Source organism: Mauremys reevesii, linkage group 1, assembly GCF_016161935.1.
Source record: "Mauremys reevesii isolate NIE-2019 linkage group 1, ASM1616193v1, whole genome shotgun sequence".
In the NCBI taxonomy this organism is placed as follows: domain Eukaryota; kingdom Metazoa; phylum Chordata; order Testudines; family Geoemydidae; genus Mauremys; species Mauremys reevesii.
In genome coordinates this window covers 81,000,548-81,014,512 of record NC_052623.1, presented here as the reverse complement: position 1 = coordinate 81,014,512, position 13,965 = coordinate 81,000,548, and the positions used below count along the sequence as shown (strand labels likewise).

Here is a 13,965-nt window from a genome sequence, read left to right as displayed (position 1 = left end):
AGTTGTTCATTTTTGTATCTTATCCCTCCTCTTGTGAATTTTGAAAAATTAAATAAAATATTTTGCAATTTCTGGAAACTGTTAAAATCTTACTAATTATGACTTAATCTTCAAAGTGCCTAATCTACAGTAACCATGGCAGGTGGCATATATTTTACAGCTGACATATTTAATGCTTGCTATATTTGTCCATCTGTTAGCAGAATTAGTCAAACAAGTTAAGAGAGAATAAAGATGTCTTATAAGGAACCTAACAATAGGATTAGATCAAATATTTAGATCACATATAGCAGAGGTCGGCAACCTCTGGCCGGGCCGGGCCAGTTTATTTACCGTGTCGGCAGGTTTGGTGGACCACGGCTCCCACTGGCCGCAGTTCACCGTCCCAGGCAAATGGGGACAGCGGGAAGCGGCACGAGCGAGGGATGTGCTGGCCGCAGCTTCCCTCCACCCCCATTGGCCTGGGACAGTGAACTGCAGCCAGTGGGAGCTGCGATCGGCCGAACCTGTCGATGCGGCAGGTAAACAAAGTGGCCCGGCCCGCCAGGGTGCTTACCCTGGCAAGCCGCGTGCCAGAGGTTGCCAACCCCTGACATATAGCATTCTATGATTAGATCAGATACTTAGCTCACATATAGCATTCTAAGGTCATTATCCATATAAAGGTAATAAATGGCACATTTTATGATCCACCATTAGGCTGGTTGAGGGACAATGAGGTTTATATTTTATCATATGTATCCATCATATCATAGAAGGTAACAAGTTTTAAAAACAAATATGTGTTCGACTTTGTAAAGGAGACAGAGGTTTTTTTAAGATCTTCATCAATATTGTCTTTTGTTGACTTTAGATGGAAAACACAAGGCCTTCTCCTGCTCCCATTTAAAAAAAACTCCCATCGACTTCAGTGTCAGATTGGCTCCTTAAGCAATGATTTTTTTAAATGTACTGCTGTTGTCTACATATCCTTTGTTTTATATAAGTGGTTAGAAGAGTTCAGCATCATACAGACATACACCTCCACCCCGATATAACTCTGTCCTTGGGAGCCAAAAAATCTTACCGTGTTATAGGTGAAACCGCGTTATACCAAACTTGCTTTGATCCGCCGGAGTGCACAGCCCCGCCCCCTCAGAGCGCTGCTTTACCGCGTTATATCCTAATTTGTGTTATATAGGGGTAGAGGTGTATTTTCATTGAGAATATTTGAAACTAAACATTTTATTTAAAAGACATGTAGAGACCAAGTATAGTCAAATAAAATATAAATGACTGAATTTAGGTTATCTTAATGTTTAGGCCCAGGAGTTATGCCTAGCACTCATTGGCACGCACACATTCAAGATATCCAAAGTGCTGGTATATACTATAGAGTAATTCTCCTACAGAGGTAGTGAGACAGCTTTAGTACTATTGTTGCCGTTTCTTAAATGTGTGCAGGAGAATTATATGTAACTATAGCCTGTAATGGGTCCAGCCATCCTAAGTTTTACAATTTTTAAATAGGTTTTATCATACCTCCTGATTTGATATTTACCAGGCTAGTTTTTACATGTTCATTCTTTCCCCCCCAGGATTCTCACAAACATTTTGGTTGCACTTCTTGCATCACCGCAGAATAAAAAGCCTTTAAGTTGAGGCCTTACTCAATTCCTTTTTATTTCTAGTGCACAAAGAACATAAAGAGCAAAGAGAACACTGACATGGTTCTGAGATAAAGCGGTGGCAGGCAGTGGGAGAGTGGAACACTCCACTGAAAAAGGCTTGGAACTTCTGGGAAAAGGAGAGGGGCAGAGAAGAGGGAAGGGGAGAAAAGATCAGGAAAAGTGATGCAAAATGAAATTAAGAATAGAGGGGAAATGGGCAGAACAACTGCAGGAGAGGAAAGAAATAGATGCTAAGTCTGCCCTCTCTCCCTGTGCAGCCACCACAGAAGCTTGACAATGGGGATGCCAGGGGTGTACCTGAGGAAAGAATATGGTCATTTACATTTGTGATATAATTTCAGCTGCTCTTCAGGGAAACTTCTCTCTGTTTCTCTCAGTATATATAGTTGGATCATTTCACTGATGCAGGTCTTTTATGCAGTTATCTGAGTATTTAATAGACTTCCTTCATTATCAGTAAATCTGCATTGCACAGAATTGTTGACCTTAATTTTTCCTAATGTGAACTTTACAGACTAATTCAGATTAACCAGGTTGAATTGAAAAACATATTGCAAATACTTGTTGGTATATTGGGGTTGAACCAAAAGGACTTCTGTGCTGCATGTGTCTTCAAATACAGATGTGTAGTGTAGTGCTGAGGTTCATGGTTAGGCTGTGTGTTTTATAATTATCCACTGTACATGATTAATGTGCTTCACAATTTGCCTTAATCTCAGTAGTTTAGAGTCAGAGAACCTGCACTTTTTATCACACAGGACAGCATAGTAAGAATGATCCAATGAGCTTGCTTATACTCTTGAAATATACATACACATAGAGCTATATATTTTACATCTTGTACTCATAAAGCAGTAGGTTTTGCTTTATACTTATAAATCAGGTTACAGTACTTTTGGGTGGAAGGCTCTATGCATCCCAGTGCTTTTATTTCTCCTGTTACTGACTCAAATAATTTATTATTTATTACTCATGGTTCCCCACCACTTGAAGTCTGTTTCTCTGTTGGATGGTAAAAATTGAGAGATATGATTGCATCTTTAACATAGTAATTGTTTAGTTAATCTCACTTATGGGAGAAAAGGCTCACTGATACTGATTAAATATCCTATACTGGGTTCTATATAAATAGCTACAAAAGTGCACAATGGTTACATTACACGGTATATTTAACAACACAGCTAAAGCATAAGTTATAAGCTATGCCTTTAGTGATGGTAGTACTTATGGTTGTATGCAGGAATATTTTTGCTCTGAAACCATGAATGAAGGAATTGCTGTTCAGTAGGACTCAGTTAAGTTTGCATATCAGTAAAAAAACATGCACAGAAGCTCCACCTACTTTCCTAGTCTCCATGCATTGATATGAATGCAGCATATATAAAAGCTTTACAGGTATTAGGAACAGTTGCAGTGTCCAAATTTTGCAAACTGTATGTAATTGTTGATAGAGTTAATTTTGAATACATATAGGTGATGTTACATCAGTGACAGGTCAACAGATTTCTTGATGACAACAGATTTTCTTGATAACATTGCTCATTTAAAATAGCTTTATGGCGCATGACATTTTGCAATTATCCATTTTACAAAGTAACTGTTATTTCTGTTGATACAGTACTGGAACGAATATTTAAATAAAATATTTGTTTTCTTATTTTAGATGGACGACTTTATTTGAAAACTACAGTCATGTACTGAATTTTTCCTGCTGAAGCAATTTGTGCTACGGTAAAGAACTTTGCAGTAAGACGTTCATTATTTGGAAGTTCTGCAACAACAAAGTGTTTTCAAGGCAACTTCCTTAACTTTGTGTATCAATGTTCTTCAAAAGTTTAAAGCATTCTGCAAGAGTGTTCTCCTTTGGTTATCACCTGTGGCTCAAGCCAGAGACCTAGAGAATGTTTGTAAATGTACAAGTTTCACTCTTCTTACAGTCAAAAACTGCAGCTTTGCTATTGGATCCTTGTATACAAAGTTATAGACCAGTCAGAACAAGGCCTAACATTCCCCTTTTAATGGAATGAAAACTCTGTCCTCCTCTGATGATTCTGTATTTGAGCACATCAAACAATCCTTCCAGCAGTATCCACCTACACTTACAGACTGTTTTGTCATACCTAAACCAGCAAGTCAGCTCAGAAGTAAACTTGTATGGGGGCGTAAGAGGATTCCGACAAAAAAAAAGTAAAAGGGAAAAAAAACCTGTTATATTCAATTTTCAAACTCTGTGAACGTGGGTTTTCTTCTAAAGATTTTTTTCCACATGCTTTCCAGGAGACCAACACCTGGATGCTAGACCACATGAAGTAAAATGAAATTTTGTCTAAGAGAAAGGAAATGCTGAATGTAAGCAAAACTGTTTTACTGTTCACAAAGTCTCTTTTCCTAAAATAAACATAAAAATATAAATAAAACGAGTAATAATTTCTCATTCTAAACTGGCAGGGGTTTATGGGAAAAAAAAGACTTTGCTTCTTATTCAAACTGTTGGTCACGTGTACAGTATATAAACACAAACCACACCAGGAAGGTATTATGTATGCAGTAGAATACTAGCATTTAGGAAAATGAACATTTTAGATAATGTTTTGTCACCCTGTTTGTCAGAAAGACGCCTTTCTAGTTTTAACGCATGCAGGCATGTAAATATTTGTCCTGGAGTCACAGTATTAATGAATGAGATCTTAAGCATCTGGTAACGAATGAGAATTCCGTATCAGCCACTTTTATTTGTATATTGATCCCTGATTAGTGCCCTGAAACAGCACTTTTAAGAATGGACTGTGGCTGAGCAGCAAGTCAAAACACCAGAAATATTTTTATATGTTAATGTCATATTACGTCAATGTTGCTAAAAAGAAAACCTAACAAACACTAGATGTATCAGTCCAATACCACATAGAGCTGAGTGATACAGTTGAAGTTTGTTGTTCCTCCCTCACCTTATCTTAGGGAAGGGTGGTTATGTGTTATTTTCACTGTCTTTATGAAAGCTACAATGTGCTTTCACCTTTGTGCTGATAACTGGAAGTAAGCTGCATCACACTGCTTATTACATACCTACATTATGTTCCTTGCTTTGCATAATTTTAAGTTACCCCTTTAAAGACTGATTTGGTGAATCAGCGTTGTTACTGTAAGTTTTGTGATTATGCTTTCTTCATCTGTAATGTATGCATATAAAATGTTATTTATTACATGGAAACATATCAGAATCTTAAATGTCTAAGATGCCTAACTTAAGAAAATTCTCCTTTACAAATAGTTCTGATTGGATATCATTTTATCAAATTAAAAAAGAAATCTAAAGATTTGTAAACTCTAGCTCTGCGCTTCTATTGTTTTGTAGGTCTTTCCTTGCCATGCTGGTACACCCTTATTTAGTCCACCACAATCCTTTTCTAACAATAGAAAAGTTGTATATACAAGTTCACATCATGGTAATTTTTTTAAAGAAATGTCGAGCAATATTTTTCATTAAATATCGTTACCAAATACTTTATAGTAACGTTGTTTTTTTAATCATGATTTTTTCATAGTTGCTTGAACACTTCAGAGATTCTGTACACCAGTTTTTTCATATGCAGTCTTTAAAGGGTTAACAGCTGTAAATTTTGATGGACTCGTGGCAAGCTTTTGAATCATTCATATCTGAAAGAGAATTAAAGCCTACAACTGAAACATGTAGTAGCATCTGCCATTGCTCTGCTCCTTGCATAGAGTCACCTGTAAGTTGGTTTAATTGTTTTACAGTATATATTTTCAAGACCTTTAGGAATGCCTCAGTATTTGGCTTGGTACATAAATGGAAATGTTAAGGATTAAGGGGGAAACAATTCATAAGATTAAGAGCTTAATAAAATGGTATAAATATTACAATTCATTAAATATTACCATCAGCTGAACTTTTGCCCCTCTTCAGTTACACAAGTTTTGGGTTGCTGGGTTTTTTCTTTGTTTGTTTTGTTTTTTCTTTGTTTGTTTGTTTTTGCATAGATTATGAAGAAAAAGTGTGCTCATGGTATTGTTTATATGCTTTTGAAATCTTAAAAATATTAATGTCTAGTTGTTCTATATTATAACCACATTTGCGCTCTATGCAAGCCCTTGGAACAGAACATTCTCATCTTCATGTAGGACCTATGAAAATTGTCTATTTTTATCTATATATTTAAAGTTTTCTAAAAATGATAAAAGGTTATTACGAATTTTGTTGTACAAAATCTGTACAAAAATCTGTTTTTACATCATAATGCAAGAATTGGAAATTTTTCTATGGTAGCCTAGTTATTTGAGCCTGGTTTCAATGTGAGAACCACGTTTACTGTTATTGTATTTAATTTTCTTTTTCTTTTCAACAATCTGCTAATAAAACTGTCTGAAATCTCCCTGTGACTTTATTTACAGTTCATCTTTATTAAATTTTGTGAAACGTATAACATCAGAGGAATATTTACTTTCTAATGGGAGGCATCTAAAAACAACATAAGTCAGCTCTTTGTAATGCGAGGAGAACAATGCTGAATGATTTTATTTAACATGCAACTGCTTCTATCTCTAATATGAATTACTGTGGTGAAAAAACATCATAAAAGCACACTCTGGTTATTGTTTAACAAGCAGATTTTCCATATTTTGTTTCTTGCTAGCTAAGCAAACTGCCCCCATCTACATGATTTATTTATGTACATTGCTTAGTTTATGAAGCTGTTATTTGTACCTTTTTCTTTTATATTGTGATATTCCCATGATTCTTATTTCACAAAGCTTTGTGCTGAATAATGTAAAGTGGACATATTGATGGAACAAAACATATTCCTGTAACTACATGAGTGTGTGGGATTTGTTACTCTAACCTAGTCGTTTTTGTCTGAAATCTCCTTCAGCTGAGACAACATATTTAGAAACTTGAAATCCTAACGCTTTTGTTTTACATACAGAAAATATTTCTAATGCTTAAACAAGTATTTTATAAAAAAAAATACAGCACTCATGTCTTAACATACGTTTAAATGTTTCTGAAGGAGTAGGGACTTAGGTGGCATTTTTGAAGGCAGGTCTTTCAAAACAAATCTGGAAATATGATATTTTTGCACTAGAGAACCCCAAAATTAGATATTCTTCTTACATGTTAAGGACCATGTTCCCTTTTAACAGGGATGAGAATATAGGAACGTTCACCTGCAATATTGCTTCCTGTCTTCACTGGGGAACAGGTTTGCTTTGGGAATCAGAAGGAGATTAGCTTAGCTGGACCAGGCTATTTAATTACTCCTAGGTGTTCTGAGTTCTGCAATTGTGTGATTTAAAGGCTGCATGGACCCCACAGGACTCTTGCTGCTGGCCAATTGTTCAGATAGGAGTTCTTTTGTCCCCTGCATATGCAGCAACAACATTCTTCTTCCTCTTTCTGCTTTAAAATGCCCCATGGTCAAAAACCATCTACGTACTTGTGCAGCCAAGTACCTTCTTGATGTCTCCACTGGAGCTTACTGAAAGCTCTGAGAACTAGCGTGGTGCAATTATAGAGCTAAGATTAAAAAAAAACTGTTTAGTCTATGAATCCATCTCCATCTCCATGCCAGTACAGGATTGTTCTTTATAGAAATTGTCAAGCATTTTTCCAGTCCAGTTTTAAATATCCCAAACAAGAAGCTTCCATCAGTTCCTTCAGAAGCTACCTGCATCTCCATTGGCTTCACATTGTCCTCTTTGCACGATGAGTCATCTCTTTAGTAGTCAGGCAGTGAGACAGCAACCAGCAGCTGGAACCAACCAGTGCTTCAGGTGGACTTGTCCAGTTGAACAACACCAGTAGTAGTGGCTATCTTGAGGTCTGGCAGTACAACCACAAAAGCAGATCCTCCCCAACAGTAAAGAGCAATCAAGTGGAAGGAGATGTAGAAGATACCTACAGAGAAGACACTAGGGAGAAGTGTTGGTCAAAAAGCAGAAATAGATCTCTGTATCAGGAAGTGGTTGTAGTATTCACATCTTGCCCATCTGTAGTATCAGATCTGGGCATGGCCAGATCACTAAGGAGTTTCAAGCCAGGACACACAGGCTCCTGAACTGTGTGGAAAATATTCACCTAAAGGTGTACGAACATCCCTGAGGCATCAGCTGACAAACTCAACTACCTGTCATAGGGGTAGCCATGTTAGTCTGGATCTGTAAAAGCAGCAAAGAGTCCTGTGGCACCTTATAGACTAACAGAAGTATTGCAGCATAAGCTTTCGCAGGTTAATACCCACTTCATCAGACGCATGTCAGCTACCTATGGAGCTCTGAAGTTGCTTTCTGGCGGAAATGTAGATCTCAATTCTGTTGAAGGTGCCACAAACCTTTGAAAGTGGTTCACTGATTATATGATGTTTGTCAGGGTGCTGTCTAATAAACAAAGCCCTAAGGGCAAGATTTTCAGATGTTACTAGGGAGTTAGGGTGTTTATGGTTTTGGGTGCCAAATTTTAGACACTTTGAATGCCTTTTTAAAATAATATGCTTCAGCTCAATCACAAGATATGGGCTCAATGCAGGAATTACTTGTTGACATTCCAAGGGCTGTGTAAAGCAGGAGATCAGACTAGGTGTTCACAGTAATCTATCAATCTGTGAAAAGGAGCCTGATTTTCAGAGAGCAGCTGTACAGCTCTTTATGAAGTTTAGACCTTATAAGGTGTGCCAAGTTGGACATCGAAAAATTCAGGCACACCCAATCCTAGACACTTTTGAAAATCTTGCCCTAAATGCTCTGTTTTTGTACATAATCCAAAAGAATTCAAACATAATCTGTGGGTTAATATTATGGCTCCCTATAATGAGGATTTGTACCTTCAAGATGATCCATTGTGAAGTGTCAGTTAGATTCCAGGATAATGAGGATAATGCATAGTGTGACAGGTTGGCGTGTTGGTCTATTAATCACAGAGCTTGCATCCACCATGCAATCTCAAGTATAATTGCTTGTGATGTCAGGTAGCAAGAAGCACTTGCTTTACCCACAAGCTTTTGGGAATTACAGTTGTTCTGAGGCGCAAGTCACTGGAATACCTTTGGGGAAATGCATGGTTTTTGCCTCTGTATCAGGAGGCCAGAGGAATGAGCCAGATTAGCAGGAGAGGAGAGCGGGGAAAGAAGACAGAGGCTCCCATAGAGATTAGAATTTAGCCCTTTTAAATAGCTGATCCACGATGAAGACATAGGGATTTATGGGAAAGTTTCACATTTGGATTTTAGATAATTTATAGGGGTTCTCAGCTGCATTTTATAACTAGGAATATAAAATGAGCATGATAAGTCTAACAAAATAGAAAGTACTACTTTGGCTGAAGGCAACTGGCCTTTTTGAGGCCCTTCCCACATATGGTTAATTGAACATGGTACCCAGGACAGGTTAAGCTATTGAATACCATGAGTTAGTTAGAAAATGAGTATTGTGCATAATCAGGAATCCACCTGTGTAATACAACTCCTTTGGTAACATAGCAAAAATGTTTCCTTGACCAGGAAAACAGCAACTTGTAATCTACCTTAATAATGATACTTTGCAATTCTATATCATTTTCCTATGAGGTGATTGCAAAGGTTTTTAAACATTAATGATTTAGTCTCATTAACACCTCCTGGGAGGTAGGCATTTTTATATTCATTAAACAACTGGGGAAACTGAAGCACAGAGCGGTTATACCAACATTTTAAGACTTGGGAGACAACTGCGGTATTAGTGCTGTTTAGCTTTCCCAGCCTACCCCAATCACTCATGTCACCTGAGAAAACTTCGGAATGTATTTTACGTGTTAATCTGATATATTTTAAAGTTTTCCCAAATCATTGGTTTGCTACCACTATTTTAGGAAGGGCTTTCCAATTTCTTCCCTGTTAGCTTGTAAGAGGCCTAGTGTTCCAGCAATACAGCTTCTTGCAGTAACCAATGAGCCAGATGAGCAGCATAGGAGAGAGGGGGATAAACCCAGAGGGGAAAGAAGATAAAGGCTCCCATTCAGATTAGAATTGGTTAGTCTATTATTTTTCCCCCATTTAAATTACTTTCCCAAAGCTGTAACCAATGAAGGAGGGAACAACAGTTGGCAAAGGAAGTGATTGCTTTAATACTTCCTGAAAAACATCCAGAGTATTATTTAACACTTATAACGTGGAGTGCCTACAGGCCAAGCTGGTCAATGTCCCATTATGCTAGGCACTATACAGATATATAGCAAATGACAGTCTATGCCCCAAAGAGCTTACACCCCCCCCACCCCAGCTCCATAATTAGGGCCCTAGTAAATTCGTGGTCCATTTTGGTCAATATCATGGACAAAGGCTTTTAAAAATAGTAAATTTCATGATTTCAGTTTTTAAATCTGAAATGTCACGGTATTGTAATTGTAGAGGTTAGGGTTAGCTCTGAAGGCAACAGAACAGAAGGAAGGACGTCAATGCCATATCCTGCCATCCTTACTTCTGTGCTGCTGCTGGCTGGGTGCTGCCTTCAAAGCTGGGTGCCTGGCCAACAGCCACCACTCTCCGGCCGCCCAGCTCTGAAGACAGTGTAGAAGTAAGGTTGGCAATACCACCATCCCCCCTAAAATAACCATGTGCCCCCGCCTGCAACTCCCTTTTGTGCCAGGACTCCCAATTTGAGAAACTCTGGTCTTGTCTGTGAAATATGTATAGTATAGGGTTAAAGCGAACAAAAGAGCAGATTTCATGGTGGGGGGGAAAGTGGGAGGGACAGATTTCACAGTTCGTGACATATTTTTCATGGCCTTGAACTTGGTAGGGCCCTATCCATAATGTATGTATGAGACAAGTGAACCAGGATTGAGGATGGGGCAGACATAGCAAAAATAGGATATAGTACAGGGATCAGCAACCTTTGGAACGCAGCTCACCAGGGTAAGCACCCGGCGGGCCGGGCCAGTTTGTTTACCTGCCGTGTCTGCAGGTTCAGCCTATCGCAGCTCCCACTGGCCACAGTTCGCTGTCCCAGGCCAATATGGGCTGCGGGAAGCGGTGGCCAGAACATCCCTCTGCCCATGCCGCTTCCCGCAGCCCCCATTGTCCTGGAGTGGCGAACTGCGGCCAGTGGGAGCCACGATCGGCCGAACCTGTAGACGGGTAAACAAACCGGCCCAGCCCTTCAGGGTGCTTACCCTGGCAGGCCGCATGCCAAAGGTTGCCGATCCCTGATATCAACCCATATAATTTGAAAGAGGGAGGGAGAAAAGATTTTGTAGAAAAACCCAGGTGTGTACTTCAACAAAGTATTACTTGGAAATCCTGACCCTTGGTACAACCTGATATATTTCAAAACCAGGATATTTACTCTACTGATGTCATATCTAGTGGGGACATAGCAATCTCCAAAGAAGTATAAGGGTTCACTTCCAGAAACTTGAAAGTCCTCTCTAGCATATTACTGTTCCAGATCTGAAAGCCTCTCTTAAAGCTATTGAGTATGTTCGTCTTGAATGTAAGTCCCTGAAAGAGAGTTTTATCTGAGTGCTCGTTTTGGGGAAGAACAGGTGTGACTGCTGGATAGTATGCACAATTTCTCCTTATTTGCTCAAGGAGGAAGTTCCCTTGAGCACATTCAGCAGACACACACTGTGTGATGAGTTAATGTGTTTATACAACAGTCTCAAAGGAAAAGAAAAGCAGTATGAAGCCCAATGAATTACTATGTATTCATTTACATTTTTTTTCATTCTGTTCCTTACCCCCCCTTCAAATAAAGTGTTTCAAATCTTTGAACCTGTTGGCTAACTGTAATTCACATTCCTAAAATCCTAATAACTGAAACCAAGTTTTTAGAAGTTTAATTTGTTAATCGTCCTATTTGGGACTATATCTTTAACTACTGATTAGATGTATCATGGAATGCTCCTTTCATAATTATGATTAAAATATGTAAGCGTCCCTGCAAAACGTATTTATTGATAATGTAATTTACCCGGAGAACTTAATTAAGGGAGTTAAGGGATCAGATATGAGTACTGGGGAGTTGTCAAAGGAGTAGATTTATGAGAATAACTTCTAACATTTTAAAATGTCTTATAGCACTGTCTGGAGAAGAATGGGGCAACTCTTTGTGCAGTGAGCACTGCCTGTCATGTTGACCTGTACTGTCTCATTTACATTTCCCTCTCTGTCTATATCCATCTGCCTTTAGTTTTATGCTTAGACTATATGATCTTTGGGGCAGGCACTGTTTTTTTGTTCTGTGCCTGGAGAGCACCTAGCAGCAGCTCATCGGGGTCCCGGACTATGACTAGGGCACCTACGTGCTTAGATAATACAAATAAATAATAATAATCAAGGGACTGATGCAAACTAATGAGGCAATAATGGCCTAAAAGTCATGGCCAGGGGTTGACTTTGAATTACACCTGTGGTTTGGAATGATTAATTACTGCTAGTCATTTTGGAAAGGTAATTTGAGCTACTGTTAGCTGCTTTGAAGGACATATAGCCCCTTGAGCTCCAAGAATCTTTTGCAACAAAATCAGAATTCAGCCAAACCTCACCTTTACTTGGCTTTGTTACAAATCTGAAGCTCAGCACAAGTTTACAGAAAAGTGTGTGGAAGTTCATGAACTTCAAACCTAGCCACACTTCGAGCTAAGTCTAGGCTCAGTTTTGGTTTTCATGCTGGCCCAAAATGATAGTTTTGGCTGAGTTCTGGGTGGACATTTTAAGGTTCAAAAAGTGAAACTTTCTCTGGAAATCTGAATCCACATATGCTGAAACTGGGAGAAGGATTTAAACAGAAGAGTACTAAGTAGAATGGCTGTAACATAGACATATTTTATGCTAGAAAGATGGAAGGGCATCTCAGTAACAGTGAAATAAAGATTAGGTTTCTGTTTAAGTTCTCTACCACCATATTTCCCCTTTTACAGGAGAGTATATGCTGGTTTTCATCCTGAGAAATGACACATGGCTGCTATGGATGTGAGTGAATCCTTCTAGTATTCTTCTGTTCTGGGCAGCTCAGCAGCACCATATCCTGTTGTTTTCTTCTTTAATCCTCCTACTTGTTTTATTTTTATCTCTGAGTTGTAATTGTTTATTTATTTATCAAAATGGCATGAATGATTGTGTAATACTCTCTATGGTGGACACTGAAGCATTGCAAAGCAGTCATTTGGAGATCTTCAACAAATGTTAAACTAAGCAGAGAGAGATTGAGAGAGAGAGAGAGACAGATCAAAACTATAACCTAACCAGCTTAGATTCTAGTGCTCTCCTCCACCAACACCTTTCTGAGAGACACTAAAACTCATCTGCACACACAGTGAGATTTCACAAGGTACAGAGGTCATACTGAAGCAATGTATCAACCTAAGACTGTTGCCAGGTAGTTCCAGGAAACAGAAACCCAGCAAAAATCTGGTTTGCTAAAACTATAAGACTACTAAGATACTTTACGGCCCTATATCTATACTTTGCCCAGTGTTCAATCAGCTAAAGTGTTAATTATCTCTTAGCCTATTGTATATAGGCTATTCTATTCCTATTATTTATTTAGCACCAAAATTGTGGTCCTTGCCCTGAAGAGCCCACAATTTACAGTACACCTCTACCCTGATATAACGCTGTCCTCGGGAGCCAAAAAATCTTACCGGATTATAGGTGAAACTGCGTTATATTGAACTTGCTTTGATCTGCCGGAGCGCGCAGCCCCTCCCCTTCCAGAGCGCTGCTTTAGTGCATTATATCCGAATTCGTGTTATCATCAGGTCGTGTTATATCGGAGTGGAGGTGTATAGTGCAGAATATACTACTAATCCATCTTTGTAAAATCTACCGAAGAAAATTGCTGCATGATCACTAAGAATGATTATTCTTAATTTTCAAATGCCACCCATCTTTGCTCTATCTCTGTTTTTAAACCTGAGGTTAGAATTTGTTTTATAAAGTTAAATGTGTTTCCCCACACACACTTTAAAAATGGCTGAAAGGATTTGGCTTAAATTTTCATTCTGAATATATGAAAATAGAACAGAGGCTTGGAAACTGTTTTGCAGCCTTAACTATAACAGAATGTGCTACCATTGTCTTGCTATGCAGAAAGAAGGACAGGAGACATTTGCATGGGTTTAATCAGGCTGCAACTTTATTATTAGATGTCTGGGACTACCTGGCAGATAACAATGTACAGTGCAGGTAACCCATGTTTATTCCGTAATTACCTTGGGGGGCACTTTTACCAGCTCCCCCTATTTTTCCATCCATGTCCCTCTAGCAAATGAATTGCCAGGACCTTATCATGCCTGGAGTGATGG

At 38.6% G+C, this 13,965-nt stretch overlaps 1 protein-coding gene across 5 annotated transcripts in view; it reads left to right on the top strand.

The window, feature by feature from the left end:
* The window catches only part of DACH1 (dachshund family transcription factor 1), a 470,395-nt gene that overhangs the window by 451,733 nt on the left and 4,697 nt on the right, over positions 1-13,965 (top strand). For 2 of the 5 annotated variants that reach the window (XM_039521001.1, XM_039520999.1), the window contains one exon: positions 3,334-3,402. Coding sequence is in view for 2 of the 5 variants with exons in the window: in XM_039520998.1 (XP_039376932.1) it covers positions 3,334-3,371 (38 nt within the window). In the remaining 3 variants the exon portion in view is untranslated. Of the gene's footprint in view, positions 1-3,333; positions 5,808-13,965 lie in introns of those variants that run through there. The other 3 variants (XR_005592968.1, XM_039520998.1, XM_039520997.1) reach the window with 3 other exon arrangements.